The following is a 25,914-nucleotide window of genomic DNA, read 5'->3' on the forward strand; positions in this document are numbered from 1 at the left end:
AGATAGCAATACCTCATATATATAAAGTCTGAAGCCATAGCAGTTCCATGGTCATCCATATTATACCTATAAGGACCCCTCAGGCCTTCACTAAGATATTATTTATTTTTAAGAAAGCAAGTAAAAAATTGTTTTTCTGATTATAAAACTCATACCCAATAACTGTAGAAAATGTGGAAAAAGTGAAACAGTAAAATTAGGAATAAATAGAAAACATACACAGTCCCATTAAAAATAATAATCAGGGCCGGGCGCAGTGGCTCACGTCTGTAATCCCAGCACTTTGGGAGGCCGAGGCAGGCAGATCACAAGGTCAGGAGATTGAGACCATCCTGGCTAACACGGTGAAACCCCATCTCTACTAAAAATACAAAACCAAAATTAGTCTGGTGTGGTGGCTGGCGCCTGTAGTCCCAACTACTTGGGAGGCTGAGGCAGGAGAATGGCGTGAACCCGGGAAGTGGAGCTTGCAGTGAGCTGAGATTGGGCCACTGCACTCCAGCCTGGGCGACAGAGACTCTGTTTCAAAAAAAATAAATACATAATAAACAAAACATAAAATAACAATAATAATCAGGCCAGGCGTGATGGCTTGCACCTGTAATCCCAGCACTTTGGGAGGCCGAGATAGGTGGATCACTTGAGGTCAGGAGTTCCAGACCAGCCTGGCCAACATGGTGGAACCCCATCTCTACTAAAAATACAAAAATCAGCCAGGTATGGTGGTGTGCGCCCATAATCCTAGCTATTTGGTTGGCCGAGGGATGAGAATTGCTTGAACCTGGGAGGTGGAGGTTGTGTTGAGCTGAGATTGTGCCACTGTATTCCAGCCTGGATGACAGAGTGAGACTCTGTCTCAAAAATAAAATAAAATAAAAAATCAATACTATTTAACATAGTATTGGGGAAGTCCTAACAAGAGTAATAAGACTAAAATAATTTAAGAATTGTAAAGGGAGGCTGGGTGCAGTAGTTTGTGCCTGTAATTCCAGCACTTTGGGAGGCTGAGGTGGGCAGATCGCTTGAGCCCAAGAGTTCAAGACCAGCCTGGGTAAGAAGGTGAAACCTCGGCTCTAGAAAAAATACAGAAATTATCTGGGCGTGGTGGCACGTGACTGTAGTGCCAGTTACTTGGGAGGCTGAGGTGGGAGGATTGCTTGAACCCAGAAGGTCGAGGCTATAGTGAGCTGTGAACATGCCATTACCTCACTCTAAAAAAAAGAATTCCAGATGTATCAATGAGTTAAATGTACATGGCAAAACAGTAAGACTTTTAGAAGAAAATAAAAACTATCTTTATGTCCTAGAGGTAGAAAACATTTCTTAAATAAGTCACAAAAAAAGCAGAAAGCAGAAAGTGAAAGGTTGATTAAACTGTGCTAAAATGAAAACTTCTGGCCGGGCACAGCAGCTCATGCCTGTAATCCCAGCACTTTGTGAGGCTGAGGCAGGAGAATTGCCTGAGCCCAGGAGTTTGAGACCAACCCTGGCAATATAGCAAGACCCTGTCTCTACAAAAAATAGGAAAATTAGCTGGGCATGGTGGTGCAAAGCTTTAGTCCTAGCTACTTGGGAGGGTAAGGTAGCGGGGACTGCTTGCGCCCAGGAGTTTGAGGTTGCAATGAGCTATGACTGTGCCACTGTACTCTAACCTGGACTACAGAGTGAGAACCTGTCTCAAAAAAACAAACAAAAAACCCCAAACCCCCAAACCTTCTGCTTTGCATATGATACCTTTAAAGGGAGGAAATTTAAACAAGTAAGTTTCTTTTTTTTTGGTACAGATGGGGCCTCACTAGGTTGCCCAGGCTGGTCTCCAACTCCTGGTCTCAAGTGATTCTCCCACCTCAGCCTCCCAAGGTTTTCGAATTACAGGCATGAGCTACCACACTGGCCTGATCCTGATTTTATAATTTCTACTTGTGTTTCCTTCCATTTTTAGTCTTTAGTCAGATTCATGCAGTACATTTAGAAATATGTTTAGTCAAAATATTAAAAAAAAAAAAAAAAGTGTGTTGAAAAAAGTTGTTTTCTAGAGTTGGGATGACTTTTTTCTTGTTTTCCTTATGTATTAAACATTATATAATAAGCTACATTACACTTTTAAAATCAGATCTAAGTCAATACACCTTTAAAAAAAACCATGGGAACTTTATTCAGAAAAAATGGTTATTAAGAGCAACCATTCAAGAGTTTCAGCTAAATGATGTTTTATTTTAATAGTTTCCCACTCATGCCTTTGGATTTAGTTAGTAATTGCAGCCACTGGATGAGTTTTCCACAAGGTAAATCAGTACAAGTATCAGTATAAGTAGAATGAAATTGGTCACTCTTCTTAGGAGATTCCTCAAGCACATAAAAATCATCACTATTTCCTGTATTTTACTCTTAGGCTTAGGGAAACACAGGCAATTTTAGAGAAGGCAATTTAGAAAGTTTCTGAGGGAACCTTAGCACAATCTTTCTTTCCCAAATGAAACTTCCTCTTACAGAAGCTATATACCAAGTAAATCAGTACGCATCTTTTGAAACGGAAATTCAAGGACTAATACTTCCCTCACAGGGAATGCCGGGGGGATTTCTAACAGAGTTAAGAAAGATAATCACACTTAGAATGGCTATCACATGATAGTAATGAAAACAAGTATTTTGGTAAAAACTGTGAGGTCACTGGCCATCGGACACATGTCTAAGCCATAGCACCTTAAGGCAGTGAAATTGATGACACTGGGAAACACAGACCACGCATACACACCCAAGATGTTGGTAGAATAAGATGGATGGAAGAAAGGTTTTTCCACCTGGGTTTAAAAAAAAAAAAATTATAGACTTTATATTTTTGGGCAGTTTTAGGTTTACAAAACAATTAAGCAGAAAATACAGAGAGTTCCCAAATCTTCCCTCATCCCCTTACTCCCCAGTTCCCCCTATGATTACAATTTTGCATTAGTTAGTGGGTATATTTGTTGCAACTGATGAGCCATTATTGACATATTATCATTAAATAATGTCTATAGTTTACATTAGGGCTTACTCTTTGTGTAGTATATTCTGTGGGATTTGACAAATATAATAATATACACCATTAGAGTATCACACAAAACAGTTTTGCTACTCTAAAAATCCTCAGTGCTCTCTACCTATTCTTCTCTCTCTCCTTGCACCACAGCTCCAGTCCACGGTAGCTACTTACTTTTTTACAGTCTCCATAGTTTTGCCTTTTCCAGAATGTGATATACAGTCATGAGTTGCTTAACAACGGGTATATGTTCTGAGAAATGGATCACTAGGTGATTCTGTCATTGTGCAAACATCAGAGTGTACTTACACAAACCTAGACGGTATAGCCTATTGTTCCTAGGTTACAATTCTGTATAGCCGGTTACTCTACTGAATACTGTAGGTAATTGTAACAAAATGTTAAGTACTTGCATATCTATACATATCTAAACATAGAAAAGGTACAGTAAAAATAAGGTATTATAATCTTATGAGAGCACTGCCATACATGTGGTCTGTCAATGACCAAAATGTTATGTGGTGCATGACTGTAGTTAGAATCACACAGTATGTAGCCTTTCAGACTGCCTACTGCCTTCTTTCATTTAGCAACATGCATTTAAGGTTCCTTCATGTCTTTTCTTGGCTTAATAGCTCATTTCTTTCTTTCTTTCTTTCTTTCTTTTTTTGAGACATAGTTTTGCTCTTGTTGCCCAGGCTGGAGTACAATGGTACAATCTCAGCTCACTGCAACCTCCGCCTCCTGGGTTCAAGCAATTCTCCTGCCTCAGCCTCCTGAGTAGCTGGGACTATAGGCGCCTGCCACCACGCCCAGCTAATTTTTGTACTTTTAGTAGAGACAGGGTTTCACCATGTTGGCCAGGATGGTCTTGAACTCCTGGCCTCAAGTGATCTGCCTGCCTTGGCTGCCTAAAGTGCTGGTGATTACAGGTGTGAGCCACCATGCCCAGCTAATAGCTCATTACTTTTTGTTGGCTGAATCATATTTTATTGTATGGATAATGTTTATTCATTCACCTAGTGAAAGATATCTAGCTGCTTCCAAGTTTTGTCAATTATGAATAAAACTGCTATCAACATATGCGTGCAGGTTTTTGTGAAGACATAAGTTTTTAAATCATTTGGGCAACCAAGGAGCTGATTCCTAGATCATATGGTAAGAGTATGTTTAGTTTTGTAAGAGATTGCCAAATTGTCTTCCAAAGTGGTTGTTTACCATTTTGCTTTTTTTTTTTTTTTTTTTTTTTACCAGCAATGAATGAGAGTTCCCGGTGCTACACATCCTCGCCACATAGGTTGCACAGATAACCTCAGGATGTTGGAAAATAAGATGAGTGAAATATTTTTCAATTAAAAATTTCTTAATATTTACTTAAAAGAAAAACCTCCCCAAATAAAAGGAACTGTTTAAAATTACATGCATTATATCCCAAACTCATTGATCTATTCCAGTGCTTTATCAACTTACTCACTTTGTTGTGTGTTTATGGTCTTCAGAAGGCACTGTGACAAGCCATGGAGAATTCACCTCAGACTTGTTTGGTATTCTCCATGGCTTTGGCTCAGATCCCTAAGGACTGGGTGCAATGATCTAATTAACCATTTGCATTCCTGATTGCAATAATCCTATGATTTCCCTGCTGCCTCTATCCCTCATCCCACCCTCGCTCATTCACTTAAATTACCAATGTTCTTTATCCATGAGTAATATCAAACTTCACACTGTATAGTAGTGACAAGCTAATTACACAGTTATTAAGAGATAATATGGGAGTAGTAACATAAGTTATCATGTAATTACCTTTGTTTTTAGAAGCATTACCGTGTAATTAAAGCAAACCTGATACATTTTAGAGCAACTAACAGTACTAAACTCAATTCTCCCTGCACAAACTTTGTTCTTAGTCATTTCTGGGTCAATCTGGTTTTTCAATTCTTTGTTTATTTTCCATCTTTCTTAGCTATCTGTCCTTTAGTGATGATTTATATGCTGTCTTAAACCGGCCTGTTCAACTTACTTCCTATACCAGTGATTACCAGATATATGCTGCCACATTATATATGAGGCAGTCAACTTAAAGGTGCTACATTCTTTTTAAAGGTTTTATTTTCATTATCTCTAGCTGATTTAGGAAAGGAAATAAGATACAAATTATAACTTTGACTAATTTGAATCCTCAATTTACTAGACTCATGCCATGACTGCTTCGATACTACGTTTTTATTATAAGAAACAAAAGAAAGTAAAAACCTGGAATCTATCAGAAGTACCTGGATTCATTCCATCAACCAACAGCTATTGAATGTCTAGGTACTGGGCTTTGGGTGCACCAGAGGAGTCAAAGATGGATAAAACACAGTGTTTGTCCTTGAGGGTTTTATAGCTTTAGGAGAGAAAGCCACATATGCACTTTAAAAATAACATAACACCTCAATTTGGGGACATTTACAAACGCATCTTGGAGAAGGTGACATGAGCTGGGTGTTGAAGGAATAACATTTTGCAGAGATAGACATTATAAGCAGAAAAAAAAAAGCCGTGCTGTTGACAGGACAAAGTTTATTTTGCAATATAGTCAAAGGTCAGCTGAGTTGGGGACACACCAGGAAAGACAAAATGGGGACATATTGTCAAGGATCTTGTATGATGTGATACGGACTTTTTTTGAGACGGGGTCTCATTCTATCACCCAGGTTGGAGAATAGTGGCGTGATCTCAGCTCACTGCAACCTCTGCCTTCCAGGCTCAAGCAATCCTCCCACCTCAGCCTCCTGAGTAGCTCGGACCACAGGTGTGTACCACCATGCCTGGCTAATTTTTTGTATTCTTGGTAGAGATGGGGTTTTCCCATGTTGCCCAGGCTGGTCACAAACTCCTGAGTTCAAGCGATCCACCAATCTCAGCTTCCCAAAGTGCTGGGATTACAGGTGTGAGCCACCACACCCGGCCTGATTTGGATTTTATACTATAATAAATAGAGAGCCAACAAAACTCTGATACAGGGGAGGCATATTACATTGCTTTTGGGCAGCTAACCCTGGTAGAAGTGTGGAATATGAACTTACTAGGAAAGAGACTGCTTGCAGAGAGATCAAATGGGAATCTACTGCAAAATTCTTTCCAGAAATGGTTCTCAAAGTGTGTTCCCCGAACCAGCTGCTTCAGTATCACTTAAGTCCCATCACGGACCTACTAAATCAGAAACCCTGGGAGAGGGTCCAGCAATAGATCTTTTAACAAGTGTTCCAGATGATTCTGATGCACACTCAAGTTTGAGAACCACTATTCTGGGTGATAGATAGTAAGGGAAGAAGAAAAATAAGCAAGTTTGTTGATTTGATGTGGGTGTTGACAAAAGTTAAACAGCTAAGAACGATTGTGTGGCTTGAGGTAAACAAGCTGTGGAAAATGAAACATAGGTTATGTCCCAGGCTCACTGCCTTCACTAGAGATTTTCACTGCCTCCTTTGTGGAGGAGCTACTTTTATCCCACTCACACCTATAAATGAAGGAATGGCAGCAAAGATCCTAGGTAGGACAGGGCAAGGTTCTATTATCTGCTGAATTAAACCCTTCCTACTGGACATTTTGGTGAACCAAATCCGTAAGTTTGAGAGTATGATGTGTGTATTAGGGGACTTGAGAGTGATGTCAGCCATCAACTTGGAGATCTACTAGATAACTTTAATATATCTTATGAAATCTTGACTGGAGCCTCTGACCTGTAGGTTATTGCCTATTACAGCAGGAACCGTTGTTCAGGATTATGATCCTGAGAATAAATTTTTCATATCTGTACTATAACTACTTAGTGCAATTGTTATTAAATACCACCTTCTTTCCTAACACATGTATTCTCTCGATAGCATGCTTTATTTTAAGTGACACTAAATGTAGTATGATCAGTCTCTCTGTTTCTGGATTAGTCACGTACACACCCAGGCTGGAATGCAGTGGCACGATTGTGGCTCACTGTTGCCTTGACCTCCTGGGATCAACAGATCCTCCCATCTCACCATCCTGAGTAACTGGGACTATGGATGTTTGCCACCAGTCTGGCTAATTTTTAATTTTTGATAGAGATAGGGGTCTCACTATATTGCTCTGGTTGGTCTTGAACTCCTGGGCTCAAGTTATTGTCTCACCTCAGCCTCCCAAAGTGCTGGGATTATAGGAGTAAGCCACTGCACCTGGCCTAGCATGGGTTACTCTTAAACCAAGTTGACCTGATCCTCAAGTATGGCCTACTCTATTTCCTGACTCATTCTAACCCCTTCTTATAATATAACTCAATAACCAAATTCCTAGAAATATTGACTAAATGGTCTTTGCTTGATGGTAGGGGCAAATCGGTTTGCAGCTGTACATGTGATTGATATATTCATTTATTTAACTAATATTTGCTAAGTGCTCTATGCCAGGCACTGTGCTGGGTCCTGGGGATATGCTGGTGAATAAGACACATAAAGTTCCTGTTCTCCTGAAACATACATTGTAATGGGGGAGATAAACAAAAACAAGTAAACAAATAAATAAGACAATTCCAGAGTGTTAAGTGCTACTATGAAAAAGAATTGGGTAACAGGAGAGAATAATAGTCAAGGGACCCATTTTAGATAGGATGATTAGAGAAGAGTTGACTTTTAGTGAGTAGGGGAGGAACATTCTAGGCAAAGTAAACTCCACTGTACAAAGTGTCTAAGGCCTGAAAGAAGACTGACAGTATAGCTACAGCATGCAGGCAAAGGTGAAAATGTAATGAAATAAAGATACAAGCATAGCAGATCGTATAGATTCTTTTACATCACCATAGGAGCTTGGATTTTTAGGCTAAGTGTAGTGAGAAGCAACAGCAAGGTTGTAAGCAGGGGAGTGAAATAATTCAACTTATTCCTAAAGTGATTATTTTGGCTGCTGTATAGAAAATGGAATGAAGTTCTAGAAAGAGTGAAGGCACAGACATCAGTTAGGAAACTACTACAGTAAGTGGAAAACAGGCCTAAGCTAAAGTCATGACAAAGAAATACAAGTGGACAAATTTGAGATACATCCTTAAAATGGAATCAAAAGAACTCACTGATGGTTTGGAGAAAGGGAATGGAAGGACTCAGGAAGGACGTCTAGGTTTCTAGCTTGAGATACAAGCTGTTTGATGTTCCGTGTATTGTATGATAGATGGATCACGTTGTAGGGAACATTTTCAGAACTATAAATATGGGAAGAAGGTAGTAGACAAGGCATGCTAGCACAATGTTTACAGAGCCCATCCACGTATTACCCTTTTAAGAAAAATCACTTCCAGCACTGTGGAATGTTTTGTGCACATAAATTCAACCCTTACTATTAAATGGACCAAAGGGTAGGCATCTCGTTCAAGGGCAAACAACTTATGGTTCTCCTAGTGTCCTATTTATGACATTGTATAAAAAGTGAATTGAGTTAATAACCCCATGTTCTCTTTTAGGAGCCAGAATGGAAAACAAAGGCTGGGAAGCTGACTGTGACACAGGAAGATGCAGATACGTAATGCAGCTCAGTAGCATTAATTAGTGAAGCACTGGAGTGAAGATCCAGTATCCGCTGCTGAGGTCTCTAGAACTGACTTGAACCTACAATCACCATCTGGCTATACTCTCAGTGAAAACTTGTCATTCTGGCTCTTGCTTCAGACTTCTTTGAGACCCCTCTTATAATACGTAACACTTAATGAATCCTTATTATGTATCAGGTGTTGTGCTTTATATATATTACTTCATTTAACTTTCATAATAACCCAAATGAGATAGGTACTCATTATCTTCATTTTTATAAATGAGGAAACTGAGGCTTAGAGATATTAAGTAACGACCGGGCGGGGTGGCTGATGCTTGTAATCCCAGCACTTTGGGAGGATGAGGCGGGAGGATCATGAGGTCAGGATATAGAGACCATCCTGGCCAACATGGCAAAACCCTGTCTCTACTAAAATACAAAAAATTAGTTGGGTGTGGTGTCCCATGCCTGTAGTCACCAGCTACTTGGGAGGCTGAGGCAGGGGAATCGCTTGAACCCAGGAGGTGGAGGTTGCAGTGAGCCAAGATCGTGCCACTGCACTCCAGCCTGGTGACAGAGCAAGAGTCCATCTAAAAAAAACCCCCAAAAACAAAAAAAATCAACAAACAAACAAAAAAGAGAAGTAACTTGTCCATAGTCTCTCTCATAGTCTGTGCTGCTATAACAGAATACTTGAGACTGTGTAATATATAAAGAGCAGAAATTTATTGTCTCACAATTATGGCAGCTTTGAAATTCAAGATCAAGCTGTTGGCATTTGGTAACTTGTAAGGGTGGAAGGGTAAACCAGAGTGGAAGAGCAAGCTAGCCAAATGCTGCATGAAGCCTCTTTTATAAGGGCCTTAATCCCATTAATGAGAGAGGAGCCATCATGGCCTAATCACCTCTTAAAGTCCCCACCTCTTAATGCTATTACATTGACAATGCTAGAATTTTACAGGGGACACATTCAAACCACACCAGTCCCACAACTAGTTAATGGTGGTACCAGACTTAAAACCACATCTTTTGATCCAATGTCTTAACCACTATGTTATAATATCTTCCTTACAAAAAAAAAATTCTTTAACCTGAACTAGGTGAAACGGGTTTATGCTCCTTTTGACTGAAGAAATCAGAGGAAACAGTGCCTTGAAGTTCAAATATGGCTGCCCTACTATATCCTGTCCCTCCCCATCCAACAAGCTGTCTCACATGCTGTCATTCTCAAGAAAATTGCAGAATAAAATAAATTACGGTACTATGGGCATTTTGAGATGCACATAAAAATGATATAATCAGAAATCCATATTCTTTATGTTTTCTATTTTTGAACACCTTAATATGGAAGAATGATCTAAATACAACTGTGAAAAGTCAATTTCTTCTACCTTTTGAAAAATTAGAAGAGCAAGTTCTAGAGGTGCCCTCTTATGGAACAATGTTTTACAACCTGCTACTTTGTGGCTTAAAGATTCAATTCAGGGTAGAATTTGGCTTAGAACTACATGCACAGATAAACATGTGACATAGCATTTCAAAGACAAAGAAAACCCAACATCTTTTGCTGTTCTTTCAGACAGAGTCTGTTACCCTTAGGCTTTAGAACTGGTTATTCCAGAGGTATCATAATTTTTATTAGTCATTTAGACAGGCCAAGGCAGTAGTGCAAGAAGACATAAAAAGTTTACCATAAAGCACTAAATGAATTATTACAGATATGGGAAGATGTACTTCAAATATGATGGTCAAACTTATTTTTCATTTTTGTTTGACTGCAGCATCATGAGAGAAGGTCAAACTTATTTTTAATAAATTTCCAGTTTTCTGTTCATTATTCTAGGTGGGAGATTTTTTTCAATTGTGATTTGTTTTTCTAGACATTTGCAAGAGGTCAGGTAGTGTTCATATGAATGCTTTTCATGAAACTCAGTAGTTAATGCAGTTCCTACGGAAGGTAAGCAACTCCTTACTCTGATGTTTGCCTTTTGCACAATGTGCATCAACTTTTATTGTTAAGACAATGACTAACTTAAAGCAAGCTAGAATACTTTAGAATCTGCTTTAATCAAGGTATTTAGAAATAAGGGTGGCATTGACAGTTTTATGTGTTTAGATCACGTTGTGTTACAAAAACATTTAAGTGTAATAAAGATGCAAACTTGATTTTTCTACAAAGACATGTTTTATTTTTATTTTTTGAAATGGGGCTTCGTTTTGTCACTCAGACTGGAGTGCAGTGGTGTGATCACGGCTCACTGCAGCCTTGACCTCCTGAGCTCAAGCGATCCTCCCACTTTGGCCTCCTGAGTAGCTGGAACTACAGGTGTGCACAACCATGCCCGGCTAATTTTTTAATTTTTTTTTTTTTTTTGAGGCGGAGTCTGGCTCTGTCACCCAGGCTGGAGTGCAGTGGCCGGATCTCAGCTCACTGCAAGCTCCGCCTCCTGGGTTCCCGCCATTCTCCTGCCTCAGCCTCCCGAGTACCTGGGACTACAGGCGCCCGCCACCTCGCCCAGCTAGTTTTTTGTATTTTTTAGTAGAGACGGGGTTTCACTATGTTGCCCAGGCTCATTTTGAACTCTTAGGCTCACGTGATCTTCCCGCCTTGGCCTCCCAAAGTGCTGAGCTTACAGGTATGAACCACTGCGCCTGGCTTAAATTATTTTATAATTGCCTTACTACTTCTTTTGATTTTTTAGAAAAAAACATCATGCATTTATTCTGCTGGTATAAGTATATATCACTGTATCTTTACATTGGTTTTGGTTCTAATTGTGTTCTAGTGGTAGCCTAATTATCAGAGTGAGAAAAAGTCTGAAAAACCCTTAGCCATTAAATTCATATATTTAACAAGTCACAACCTTGATATCTTGATCTACCTGGAAATACCATTAAAAGTGCTTGGCTATTAATACTAGGGAAAGTTTTAATCAAAGCTAATTAAGCTACAAAACTCCCAAGTGGTTAACTGATTTTAGGGGCTAAATTTCTGGTACTTCTAATTATCCTCTGATGGCTTTACTTAGTGTTTCACAACCATGACAGATGACAATGAAAAACTGCAGTGAAATTCATCCACCCTGACACTGTGCTAAGAACTGGCTTCTCCCTCTCCAAGTGAAATCAATACTCTGTTTGAGTAAACACGTTTACAGCTTTATTAGGATGTCTTGCTTGTTCTGTAACAGCTACTTGAAGCTGTGGTAACAAATCGACTCAACTCAGTTAAATCTAGAGAGCTGGGTAAGAGGCTCATCGATAAGGTTGTTATAAAAATAAACTGCAGGAGATCAGAAAGCTGGAGCAAACAGTCTGGTGAATGTCAATATTTTCCCTTACAGAGGACGACAAAACCAGTGAGATCATGTAGAAAGTCTTTTATCCCCCTTAAAAATGTTACTTGTTTCAATTGAATAATGCATTTCCACTTTTTGTGCACAGCTCTTCTGAACGAAATTTTCACTTCCTAATTCCCATGTGCATCTAGAACAGCAGGTTGATAGAAATACTTGGTCTTTTTCATGTCATTTCAGATTCTTTATTTCCCTCATATTTAGAGACATATTTTGGTCTACACTGACTTTACAAAACGACCCTATCCAAGTTATCTGGAATACCTGTGGTGGTTCAGTCTTACCTTCTTTCTATTAATGAAACAAAATTTTTGTCATCTACATTTGGGAGGACATTTCAATGCAATGTTCACCCTGGATATAATATCTGTAAGACTGATGTTGTACATTCAAAATGAGGCCTTCAATGTTTTTACATTGAACAAGAGCACATCGTATTGACTTCAAATAGGTTGCACAACCTCCTGACTGGTGGTAGTACATATAAAATGTCTGCTGCCTGTTAGGAGCAAGCCTTCAGAGTGGGTATAGCTCTACCAAACAAGGACTCATAACCCCTCACTTACTTAGATGTTCACAGGTTGCTCAAAGAACTTACATCTGGCAGGAAATTCCCACTTCAATTTGGCTAGCTTAAAATATCCAGATGTGACAAAGTAATGGTTTCCCCTTGCTGAAAAGTGCTCAGATGTAAACTTTTTGTATTTTCTACATAGTCTAGTTAGTAAAATTTTGTTTTGACTTCATATTGCCTACCAATTAGTCCTGAACTCAAACAACAACTTGTGACCCAAATTTTAGAAAACTGATTTTTCAGGGAAAATAATAAACATTAAATTTTGAAATAACTGAAAAAGCTACTGTGCCTGCCAGGGTAAGGTCTGACCTAGCAGATATTTGCATAATGAAAACCAGGCTGGGCGCAGTGGCTCATGCCTGTAATCTCAGCACTTTGGGAGGCCAAGGCGGGTGGATCATCTGAGGTCAGGAGTTCGAGACCATTCTGGCCAATATGACAAAACCCTGTCTCTACTAAAAATACAAAAATTGGCCAGGTATGGTGGTGCACACCTGTAGTCCCAGCTACTCGGGAGGCTGAGGCTGGAGAATCGCTCGAACCTGGGAGGCAGAGGTTGCAGTGAGCTGAGATTACACCACTACACTCCATCCTGGGCGACACAGCAAGACTCCATCTCAAAAAAAAAAAAAGAAAACCAAAGCTTAAGTGGTGTCAGATGGTGTTAATTGTTGACATGTATAGGAAGTCAATTTAGAGCAAAGTTTCCTTTCGGATAGTTCAGCACAACACACCCTCCCACATAAAGTGAGCAACTGAAAAGCAATGTGTAATATACAGGCAAGTGGTCAGTACAGTAGCTATAAGAAAGAATAACTTTATTGTCCTATAGCTACAGCTATGAGAATAACTTCTTACTCCTTCTTTGTGGTGGCTAAAAATGGAAACTTACTGAGTGCTGTTAACATGGTATGGGACACTGTATTTGAATTAAAAACAAAACCAAAAGTCCTTCAATTAAAAAATGACCTTAATTTCGGAAGAAAGCTCTTGAAGAGTACTGCTAAGAGGTATTTTGTACTCATATAGGTAAGATGCCCTTTCACCCCAATCTCTTTCAAAACACTGCTTTAAAAGTCATTCTTCTTCATGGAACATAGATGTACAACACTGAGTCAGAATTTGATTTTAAAGCTAATGTGTGATCTTTTGACGTGGTTCCCAAAATAAAAGTTTAGCATATACTTCTGTTTAAAGTCAAACATCAAGACAAAAAAAGAAAACAAAACAAAAAACCCCTCCTTCTATGCATTTGGGATATTGACTCTTGACCTATGTATTTCCAAGAGGACTAAATAACAGACGGCTTAACTGACAACTTTTTTTTTTGAGATGGGAGTCTCACTCTGTTGCCCAGGCTGGAGTGCAGCGGCACGATCCTGGGTCACTGCAACCTCTGCCTCCCAGGTTCAAGCAATTCTCCCATCTCAGCCTCTCGAGTAGCTGGGATTACAGGTGTCTACCATCATGCTCGGCTAATTTTTTTGTATTTTTAGTAGAGGTGGGGTTTCACCATGTTGTGTTGGCCGGGCTGGTCTCGAACTCCTGACCTCAAGTGATTTGCCCACCTCGGCCTCTTAAAGTGCTGGGATTACAGGCATGAGCCACTGTGTCTGGCCTACACTCGTCTTCTTTATATGAAGAAATGGGCCAGATATTAGAAGAACCCAACATGAACAGCATTCAAGTCATCACTAATCTTTTAGTGGCATAAAGAAAAAAAACTGGCCAAATAATTTTGTAGAATTTATGAAAAAATATGGTTGATCAGTGAATCCCAGACTTTGGGATTTCACAGAACATTGAAACTTGTCCAAAAGATTTCAGGGATAAACACAGAGCTGGCAGACTTTAATTCTGCTAGATAAGAACATTTTTTAAAAATCCAGGCCGGACACAGTGGCTCACGCCTGTAATCTCAGCACTTTGGGAGGCCAAGGTGGGTGGATCACGAGGTCAGGAGTCCAAGACCAGCCTGGCCCACATGGTGAAACCCTGTCTCTACTAAAAAAATAAGCCGGGCGTGATGGCAGGCGCCTATAATCCCAGCTACTTGGGAGGCTGAGGCAGGAGAATTGCTTGAACCTGGGAGGTGGAGGTTGCAGTGAGCTGAGATTGCACCACTGCACTCCAGCCTGAGTGACAGAGCAGAGACTCAGTCTCAAAAAAAAAAAAAAAAAAAAAAAAAAAAAAAAAAAAATCCACTATTACCAACATTATTCATAAAAAAAGAAAATATAACTCCCTCAAAGTAGGAAGGGCAAGATTTAAAACTGAATATATTTAGCTTTACAGAAGTTTACTTTCTTGCCCCTGCCTTTTTACATTTTGATATTGACTGATGAAAACTCTTATGTCATAGGCTGGTACCAGTCTACAGACCAGTGTTTATAAACCCACTTTGGCTATTTCTCCTCCTTTAGAGAGGAAGGTAAGATGATGTAGTAATAAAAGGGAGTATAGCAAAATGGCTAGGGCTAAGAACTTTGAGGCCAAATTTTGAGTTTGAATCTTAGCTTTCAATATGACCTTGGGCAAATTACTTAATCTCTCAACACTCTAAGGCCAGCGGAACTGTCCAGGTAAGCACAGGCCCAGCTGTCAACCCACAGATTTGTGGAGCTAAATAAATGAGTTGTTATTTTAGGTAACTAGGTTTTGAAAGTTGTTAGTTATGCAGTAAAAGCTAACTGATACATGTTGGATGTGTCAGACAGATATGAGAGGTAAAACTGACCAGATTCATGTAATAGCAGCTGAGAGAATTATACGATTCAAATTACTTCTAATTGGCTCACCAATATTCTAGGTCAGGGAACTAACACACATATATTTTGTTATGTCACAATTCTGTTTAAGAAAATGAATTTCAGAAATTTTACTTATGACATTTCCTGTGGACCTCTGCAACTAAATAAAAATTTCCATATCAACATCATTTTCTTAGAATAAATATTTCTCAAAAATCATCAAATATAAGAAACCTAAGGTTCACATCTGAGCTTTAGAGTCTGATAGCCTACATGGTTCAGACTGTTTGTGTCTTATCCACATTCCCAGAAGATAAAGTCCTTTCAATTCCATTATCTATTTACAATTGCTTCTAGATGGAAGTCATTCAGGATATTAGGTCTTTGAGGGAACATTTGTGTTGATGAGAAATTACAGGCTTCACTCTAAAATCATCCTGTATTTCACATGAACTAAAGTGATTTCTCTCTCTCTTTTTTAAAATCATGGCTGGAGAGGATAATCTTTACATTTTTTAACTAATGAAGGCCCAAATAATCATAGACAGTGTTTATGAAATTTGGTGCTGGTCTAGCTTCAGCTTGACTAAGACTCTGGAGGTATAACACTAGTGTAGCATGTAATAAAGCATCCTATCACTGTGCAAGGGCATAGCTCTCTCTTCCTTTCTCTTGCATGAACTTGAACTACTATCTGTGGTGAATGTTTCATATCTTTTTTCTTTTTCTTTTTTTTTTGTAGAGACAGGGTCTCCCCCTGTTGCCCAGACTGTAGTGCAGTGGCGTGACCTCAGCTCACTGTAGCCTCAACTTTCTGGGCTCAAGTGATCCTCTCACCTCAGCCTCTTGAGTAGTTGGGACTACAGGCACATGCCACCCTGCTTGGCTATTTATTTATTTATTTATTTATTTATTTTTTTTTGTAGAGACTGGGGTCTCACTGTACTGTCCAGGCTGGTCTTGAAATCCTAGCCTCATGTGATCCTCCTGCTTTTGTCTCCCAAAGTGTTGGGATTACAGGTGTGAGCCACCACGCCTGGCCTGTTTCATATTCCTAATGACCAAGCCAATTCCACAGTTCATTTGATGGTTTTAAGAAAAATTTCTGCTCAAGAAATAAAACAGAGAAGATGTCCCATTAGAGCAGAAAGACAAGAAAAAGAGTTGTTGACATCGGGTTGTTTAGCAGTGGGGAGCTGTCATCTTGGTCACCATCAAGTAAATCCTCAGCAGACGTGGGTCATATGAAGGCTTTGGTTTTTGAGTGAAGAAGTGTGAGAAACAATATATTCAACAGTTACCAAGTTGTCTTCTAGTCTTGCTGAGATGGAGAGCAAAGGAAGCGTGTAGTGAAAAAAAAAAAAAAAAAAAATCCCAAGAATTCTGCACCACTTCTATGCATAACACAGTGAAGCAGCAATTAAGAATGGGGGAGGAAGCTATAAATGTTTGGGACCAAAAAACAAGGTGAGGATAGAAAATATGAAGATAATTAGGGAGTCTTTATGGTCCTCAGAAGTATAGATAGGTGCCACATGAAGAGGAAGTGGCATCCTTGTTCTGAAAACAACTCTTTAAAAATTTTTTTAAACCAATGTTCTTTTCTAAACATGAATTAGAGAATGAAATTGTTTTTTGTTTGTTTTTGAGACAAGGTCTCACTCTGTCACCCAGTCTGGAGTGCAGGGGTGCAATCACAGTGCACTGCAGCCTCGACTTCCCAGGCTCCAGCAATCCTCCCACCTCAGCCTCCTGAGTAGCTGGAACCACAGGCTCATGCCACCATGCCCAGCTAATTTTTTTATTTTTGGTAGAAATGGGGTCTTGCCACGTTGTCCAGGCTCGTCTTGAACTGCTGAGCTCAAGCTATTCACCTGTCTTGGCCTCCCAAAATGCTGGAATTACAGGTGTGAGCCACTGCTCCCAGCCTAGAGAATATAATTAGTGTTCCTTTTTATTAGATGGGAAACAGGACAATTATTTGCATTGTGATTGCTAAGTGGTTTTCAGAGTCGTTTGCATATTATAGGTAATATTTTTAAGGGTAATACATTTTCCCTGCTGAAGCTGTTGTGAGGATTTTTAAAATAAAGAGTATTCTGGCTGGGGGTGGTGGCTCATGTCTGTAATCCCAAATGAACTGTCATTTTAATGAAATGTAATCCAGCACTTTGGGAGTCCTAGGCAGGAGGACTGCTTGAGGCCAAGAGTTCAACCAGACTAGGTAACAGAGTGAGACTCTGTCTCTACGAAAAATTAAAAAAAAACCCCTGTAGTCCCAGCTACTCGGGAGACTGAGGTGGGAGGATGGCTTGAGCCCAGGAGTTTGAGGCTGCAGTGAGCTATGATTGTGCTATTGCACTCCAGCCTAGGTGACAGAGTGAGACCCCATCTCCCCCACCAAAAAATGTATTATGAGGCAGCACAATTACTTTATTATCATTCCAAATAAAATATTCTGGCTAGGTGCAGTGGCTCATGCCTGTAAATCCCAGGACTTTGGGAGGCTGAGGCAGGTAGATCACCTTAGGTCAGGAGTTCGAGACCAGCCTGGTTAACATGGCAAAACTCCATCTTTACTAAACATACAAAAATTAGCCAAGTGTGGTGGCAGATGCCTGTAATTCTAGTTATTTGGGAGGATGAGGTAGGAGAATTGCTTGAACCTGGGAGGCAGAGGTTGCAGTGAGTCAAGATTGTGTCACTGCACTCCAGCCTGGGTGGCAGAGCAAGACTCCATCTCAAAACAAAAACAAAAACAAAACAAAAAACCCAACAAAATAAAGTTCTCTAATCTATATGTGGCTCTTAACCATATTTAATGAAGGTTTTTTTTTTTTTTAAATTCTAAGAATGTTGGTTCTTGGGTGAAGTCTAGTCTTTTATCTGAGAGTTGTATGTAAGTGTCTACACATCATCTGTCAAAGGTGTACTCACTTTCAGTCTAAAGATGATTTGTAGGTCCTGTCCATATTCCTACAGCTGCCATAAAACATATGACTAAATCATATTAGATTAACACAGGCTGGTATTGACAGCCCAGTGGGAACATATTGATTAGGTCCTTTTTCATGTTATTTGTTATGATTTTTCTTCTCAGTTTCATTTACCGGGAAGGCACAGGGGAAGAGATTTCACTGGGAACAACGACAGTGCCTGTCACAAAATGTTCTCAATGTTTCCATTTGTTACTATGGCAGTGACAAAGAGGGTTCCAAATGAAAAGGCAGACCTGCTGTGACAAAGCACAGCAGGACAACAGGAAGAAATTTTCTCCTGACCTAGGAAATTAGGAAATCATCCTTAGAGATTATAGAATTGTCTCCATTTCCAAGAGTACAATCCTAGTACTTGGGCTTTTGAGGAAGAATGTGAAAAGATTAGTTCTATCAGGGCTGGCCGGTGACAAATAAAGAGCAAATATCACAAAGCGCTTAAGACCTCCAAATAGAACAAGGAGTGATGCTTGTAGAGGCTGGAGGGATTTGTTACTGTCACTAAACTCGTGAGATGGAACTATGAATTTAATTTAATTTAATTTATGTACATTTGGGTTACTCATTTTTAAATTATACATGAAAATCCATGATGTAGTCATATATCTTTTTAGCTGGCTAAAGGAACACATGGCACTCTGCTACTGATATAGATAATTAGCACATGGTAGCTGGAGTGATACTTTATCCAAAATCTGAAATTTATGCAAAGAAAATTATTGTCCTTCAGAGAGTTAAATTACCACAAAGTGGACTAAAATATAGATATGCAAAGTCACAAAAGACAGAAATACTCTTAGGCCAGCAAAACTTGAAAGTTACAGGATGAATATATTAACCATCCAAAGATAGAATGTGTCAATCAGAAAGAAGATATGTTAATTGGGCAACGAAGCAAAGAAAAATAAACTACATAGTAAATGTAAAAGTTGCCACTGCCTGAGATTCATTTCCAAGGTGGAAGTAGTCAGCGCCTATTATTTAATTAATTAATTAATTAATTTTTTTGAGACAAGGTCTCACTCTGTCACCCAGACTGGAGTGCAGTAGTAAGATCTTGGCTCACTGCAACCTCTGCCTCCTGGGTTCAAGTGATTCTCCTGCCTCAGCCACCCAAGTTGCTAGGACTTCAGGCATGCAACGCCAAGCCCGGCTAATTTTTCTATTTTTAGTAGAGATGGGGTTTCGCCGTGTTGGCCAGGCTGGTCTCAAACTCCTGGCCTCAAGTGATCCACCTGCTTCGGCCTCCCAAAGTGCTGGGATTACAGGCATGAGCCACCACACCTGGCTGATTTAGTACTTACATTTAAGTCTTTGATCTATTTTGTTAATTTTTCCATATGGGCAGGGCCTCAGCCTCCCGAGTAGCTGGGACTACAAGTGCATGTTACCTTGCCTGGCTAATTTTTTGTATTTTTAGTAGAGACAGAGTTTCGCCATGTTGGCCAGGCTGGCCTCAAATTCCTGGCCTCAAGTGACCCACCTGCCTTGGCCTCTCAAAGTGCTAGGATTTCAGGTGTGAGTCACTGTGTGGAGCCAACAGCTGTTGTTTCTAATCCCAGTAGAAAGGCTCTTGCTGATGTGAAGAGGGAGCAGGGGGTTTTAACCAATGGATCTTTTAGTATTTCCAACTAACAAGACCATTTCTGTTGTAAGATGGATGCATCAGGTTGTTAGATGGGTGCTATTGATAGGGACAGGAGGCAGGCAAATTCTGGGCAGAAGAGGGTGGGTCTCTGGTGAGGGCCCCACCCTAAAGCCAAAAAGCCTAATACCACAGCCCAAAGTGAGAACTTACATCCTTGTTTTCCTGCTCAAATGTTGCCTTTTCCAAAACTACCCACGGCCACCCCACCCACAATCCTGTGCCCATAAAAAACCCAGGCTCAGCCGACAGAGAAAGGAGAAGAGGAGAAGCAGCTAGATGTTGGAGACCACGATTGGACACTGGAGAGAAGTGGCTTGACTTCAGAGGGACAGCTTGATGGCATAGCTTTGGAGAGGAGTCTGGCTGGGGACGACCGGACTCCAGGGGATTATCTTCCTACTCCATCCCCCTTTCAGCTCCCCTTCCTGCTGAGAGCCACTTTCATCGGCAATAAAATCCCCTGCATTTACCATCTCCAATTCGTTTGTGTGACCCCATTTATCCTGGACGCCAGACAAGAACTCAGGTGCCAAGAACTCAGCCCTTTGTGGGTGCAAAGGGCTGTCACACTGGTGACAAAGGAGGGTCACTCCACTGAGCTGTTAACGCTTAAGCTGTCTACGGACAGCAAAGCTAAAAGGGCACTGTAGCGCTTCCTCTGGGGAACCAGAGGTCAAGGGCACCTTCCCTTAGACGCTGCCACTGGGCTGGTATGGCGTTCGCTCTTACCAGTGCCCAGAAGTGCTTGGCCCAGCTCCTGCACCTGCTCACCTGTGCTCCCCCTCCTGTGAGGGGTGGAGCAGTGAGTGAGTGAAGTTCCCTCCTGCTGGCATCAAAGTGGCCAGCTAGTTCCAGTGCCCACACACTGCAGTTACTGCCTGAGAAGGGCTTAGGGAAATATCTTGCTTCACTATTAAACAGCTGATTCATATAACTCTCTTATTTGGAGTCCATGCTAACCAAGCAAGTTTATCATCTGGCTTTCTGTATCTCTGTAGCGCAATCGATGCTACAGCTTAGCAACAAGCTCTTGGTTCAAACTCACCAGGGACTACAGTTCTTGGATTCTCTTCCCTTTCAGTTTTTCTTTCTTTTCCTCAACAATCTTACCTTAGAGTCCTCAGAACCCTGTCAGATTACAAAAGATCCTCTTTAATAAGTGAAGTCATCTACTCAGATAACAGGAAGATTCTCTGGCAAAACCAGCTTTTGTCAGGAAGGCTGGTCTGCGATTCTCAGTTATAATGGTGAGATTTACATAAATGTTTAGAGAAGCAGTATTAGTGTGGTCAGTAAAAGCCCTGACTTTGGAGACAGACTTTCTGGGTTTGAATCCTGGCTCTGCTACTCTCTAGCCATGAGACTATGGGCACATTATCTCACCTTTCTTTGTCTCTGTTTTTTTTCATCAGTAAAATAGGGGTAAAAATAATCTACTCCAAGAAGCTTTTATGAACACTAAATTAGTTAATATATATAAAGTATTTAAGATATTGGTTGGTTAGTAGGTACTGTATAAAGGTTATCTATTGCTGTTACTTTGTAGCTTGACTCACATTTGACAGAATGTGCTAAAGATGGCAACATAAGTATTCCATTAATAAACTGACATTAGGATTTTCATCTCATTGCATGACCCAGTGTTTTGGGATCTGATTACCCTGGGAACTGAGTAGGTTCAAAGTGAGAAAATTGGCTATCTAATTGTATTACCAGTAAAGTCCTGCCTAGTTTCTACCTGCCTTCCACTTTCTCTATTCTGATTTCAACAATGTGTAGTGAAATCTAGTGTCTGGAGCTTTGAAATGCTAGAAATGAATAAAGTGAGGAAGCTGCCCATGAGTAAAAAAGGGTTTGGCAAACTATAGTCTGTAGGCCAACACTGGCCTATGGCATGGTTTTGTACAGCTAGAGAGCTAGGAAAGGTTTTTACATATTAAAAGTGCTATTAAAAAAAACAAAAAACAAAAAACAAAGCAAAACACAAGCAAGCAAACAAAGATATGCAATACAGCCTGTATATGACTTGCAAAGCCTAAAATAGTCACCATTTGGCCTTTTACAAAAAAAAAAAAAAAAAAAAAAAAAATTGTGGATCCCTGTTCTATACTCTTTTTCTGTTTTATGTACCTAACTATACCCCAACAATAAATATAATGAAGTAGGATAAAAAGAGGCTGAAAAATCCTCTAACAAAAAATCCCAATTGCTTTGATGAAGTAGTTTATTTATCACTCTAACGACAATACAAATGGTAGCTAGCTGTTCCTACCTGAGTATCCTAAGAATGGCCTCTTCCTCCTCCAAAAAGTCTATATATTCTCACCTAGTATCGGTAGCATTACAGATAGGTGACTGTAACAGAATCTGCTGTTGTAGGGCTAGGAAGCCTAGTAACTCAAGGCCAGAGGTAGTGGCTATTTAGGTCACCATCAAATCTATGATGGCCTCATTATGTGTCCTACTGAATGTCAAAGAAATACAAGACTTCATGTTTTAAAGATTTTAAAGTACTTAAGTAATGTACATACAGTGTATAAGTTTAAAAGTTTCTAGACTAAGATTCCTGGTTTGACCAATTTCTAACCAAGAAATTACTAGGGTTTTCTTAATGTATTACAGAATATGGCTAAATTCAGAATAAAATATTTTTAGCCTACATACATCTATAGCTCTAAAGAGTAAAAAATAGGAAAATTGGCTGCTAAGTACTCTAATATTACCAATAATGAAGACTTTCCAAGCAAGAAAATAAAAAACACAATCATAACAGTGAAGTAGAATGTTGTCTGTGGTACAGCCTCTTTCCAAAGAATACAGGGCATGGGGCATCCTAATGGTTAATAGTTCATTTAAGACTGGGCATGACCAGCCTGCCCAACATGGCAAAACCCCATCTCCACTAAAAGTACAAAAATTAGCCAGGTGTGGTGGCGTGCGCCTGTGGTCCCAGCTGCTCAGGAGGCTGAGGCAGGAGAATCATTTGAACTGGGAGGCAGAGGTTGCAGTGAGCTGAGATTGCAACACTGCACACCAGCCTGGGAGACAGAGTGAGACTCCGTATCAAAAACAAACAAAAAACTGGGCATGAATAGTTTTAGAGAAAGAAAAAAAAAATTTATGTTGGTAAAAGACCATTAAAATAAAATATTAAGTTAAAACCATCACACAAACTTAAATAAGTTTCCCATGATTCAAATTATCCTCCAGAGAAAAAGGGACAACGATCAGCTCCACTTGCTTGCTTTTTTTTTTTTTTAAATTAACCTGGTCTGACTGGGAAAGACCCCTTTGGGGTATCTTTGAGGAAGCTAAAGCTTTCTAGAGACTATAAACTAGCCTAATTAACTACACTTAACTAGAAGGAATTTAGACTTATCAAAAGAATTTTTGAATCAGATTTTAGATCAATCTAAGTCACTGAGCCAAAAATCTTCTATTGTCTTGATTTTATTTTTGAGTATTCATTACCAAAATCATTAGTTCATATAAAATTTGCCAGTTCTTATAGAGTCTAAAATAGGCAAAAATTGAACCCTTCCTAGTATAACAAACAACCACTATTGTGTTTGAAACAGATGTTTTAACCAAAGGATATCATCCAAAGACATCATCCTTAGTTATTAGCATACTGTTTAATATTCATCACAACTTTTTTAAAGAACAAAAATGTGTTAACATTTAAGCCTGAAGGGCTACGAATATACTATATACTGTACTTGATGCAGCTTGTTTATGCAATTTTCTGACAGATACAATTAATCTTGTGAAAATGACTAGGGTATAGCACAGTAGCAAATTATCTTTTCCAAACACAATTTTTCCTGTGGTAAAACCCCTCTATAATACTGACAATGATTGAAGTATATAGAAAGAACTTCATAAGTGAATTACTTAAAAGAAGAAATTAAAAGTTATTAAATGAATAAATCGGCCGGGCGCAGTGGCTCATGCCTGTAATCCCAGCACTTTGGGAGGCCAAGACGGGTGGATCACGAGGTCAGGAGATCGAGACCATCCTGGCTAACACGGTGAAACCCCGTCTCTACTAAAAATACAAAAAATTAGCCGGGCGCAGTGGCGGGCGCCTGTAGTCCCAGCTACTCGGGAGGCTGAGGCAGGAGAATGGCGTGAACCCGGGAGGCGGAGCTTGCAGTGAGCTGAGATCCGGCCACTGCACTCCAGCCTGGGCGACAGAGCGAGACTTCGTCTTAAAAAAAAAAAAAAAATAATAATAATAAATAAATAAATCTTGGTTATATGGTAGAAACAAGGGTTAAAATGTTTAACTTGTAAGTAAATGAAATAAATTAGTCTGTACCTCCAACAAATGCATCTCCAGCTCCATTGGTATCAATAATTTCTTTCTGGTCTTGATCCAAGACAGCAAAAGCAGTGACTTCACTTTCTGCAATTAGAGTCAAAGAAAGGCAGACTGACTTCTCTTTGTAACACTCAATACAAGCTTGCCCAGTAATGTCTGAAGCTCTTTCATCACTCATCATTCAAAGAGAGACAGGACATAAGCTCCATATTCTGTACAGGGCACTTGGGAACTACGGTGTAAAATCATATGCAAGTAACACTTTTTTGGTAACTTTCAGCATACAGATGCTGCTGTATATGTCTTATGACAGTTATACCTAGGTAGTTCACATTTTTTTTTTTTTTGGAATGACTACAAACAGTAGCAGTACATTTTTGGACAGTGCAAATGAACAGAAGCCATAAACTAAAAGAAGTGTTGGTATGGATTGGATCATGCGTTTCTAATAAAGCTTCAAGCCTGACTATATTCCTAGCAGTGAAATGTTGGGTACAGTTAAAGAGTTGTAAATTAAAAAAAAAAAAAAATGAATATTGGGTGTTTCTTTACAGAAAATCACAATGGCACAATAAAAACATTACTATTATTCTGTTAAAATACTTCATCCCAATGTCAATAATTTTTTTATCTTAGTTGGTTTATTAAAAACAACCTAATCTGGTTATGTTTTGTAAAGAAGTCACTATCTGTCAACTGGCAAAAGGGAAAGCTACTACCAAATGCATGGGCAGAACAAAAGGGACAGTGCAATGGGGTCTTGTCCTAGAGCAGTCTGGACCAGGGCTTGTTTTAACTACAGAGTAACCTAATTTAGTACTTTAAATGTGGCACATGACAGTGGAATGAACTTATCTGTGATGAAATCTGGCTTACAAGACACATCTGCACATGATTGGACAGTGCTTCTTACTGGGGACTGGAACTTCTGAAATCATAAATTTTCATCCCTATGGGGACAGACATGGCTAAAGACTTGTAAACTTCAGTCTCATTTAAGACCAAGAGGGAGGCAAAAGGAGATCTTGAGAAACTTAAGAAAGGTATTAATAAAGAACATAGAGAATCTTCAAAAGCATATTCTGTCTAGCTTTTGCTACCTGCTCTTAATGGAAACTTTCAACAAGAGACATAAATATGTTAATGAAAAAACTCTCCTGGAAAGATTGATATTCAAGAAGAGGACTCATTTACTTAGTCAATCTTTTTAAAAATCTTTTTTTTTTTAGGTCTTGCTCTGTCATCCAGGCTGGAGTGCAGTTGTGTAATCATAACACACTCCAGCCTTGCCCTCAAGGGATCAAGGCATCCTCCTGTCTCAGCCTCCCATGTAGTTGGGACCACAGACACACAGCGCCACAGCTGGTTAATTTTTGCTTTTTTGTGGAGTGGGGGGGGCAGGGGGGTGGGTGGGTAGATACATGGTCTCGCTTTGCTGCCCAGGCTAGTTTCAAACTCCTGGGCTCAAGCAATCCCCTGCCTTGGTCTCCCAAAGTGCTAGGATTACAGGCATGAGCCACTGCATCTCGCTTAAACTTTTTTTTCTTTTGAGACAGAGTCTCATTCTGTTGTCCCGGCTGGAGTGCAGTGGCGTGATCTCAGCTCATTGCAACCTCCGCCTCCTGGTTCAAGTTATTCTCATGATTTAAGCCTCCCAAGAAACTGGGATTATAGTTGTGCGCCACCACGCCTGGCTAATTTTTGTATTT

At 39.8% G+C, this 25,914-nt stretch overlaps 2 protein-coding genes across 4 annotated transcripts in view; one reads left to right on the forward strand and one right to left on the reverse strand.

Annotated features, from left to right (window-relative positions):
• Nucleotides 1–25,914, forward strand: part of CAMK2G (calcium/calmodulin dependent protein kinase II gamma) — a 1,229,125-nt gene that overhangs the window by 337,958 nt on the left and 865,253 nt on the right. The gene's annotated exons all lie outside the window — the stretch shown is intronic.
• Nucleotides 1–25,914, reverse strand: part of ADK (adenosine kinase) — a 711,694-nt gene that overhangs the window by 11,654 nt on the left and 674,126 nt on the right. For 2 of the 3 annotated variants that reach the window (XM_050803506.1, XM_050803507.1), the window contains one exon: nt 24,203–24,289. The exons of the other annotated variant lie outside the window; for it this stretch is intronic. In XM_050803506.1, the coding sequence (XP_050659463.1) occupies nt 24,203–24,289 (87 nt within the window). The remainder of the gene's footprint in view (nt 1–24,202; nt 24,290–25,914) is intronic. 3 annotated transcript variants of the gene reach the window in all.

Source organism: Macaca thibetana, chromosome 9 (assembly GCF_024542745.1).
Source record: "Macaca thibetana thibetana isolate TM-01 chromosome 9, ASM2454274v1, whole genome shotgun sequence".
Lineage (NCBI taxonomy): Eukaryota > Metazoa > Chordata > Mammalia > Primates > Cercopithecidae > Macaca > Macaca thibetana.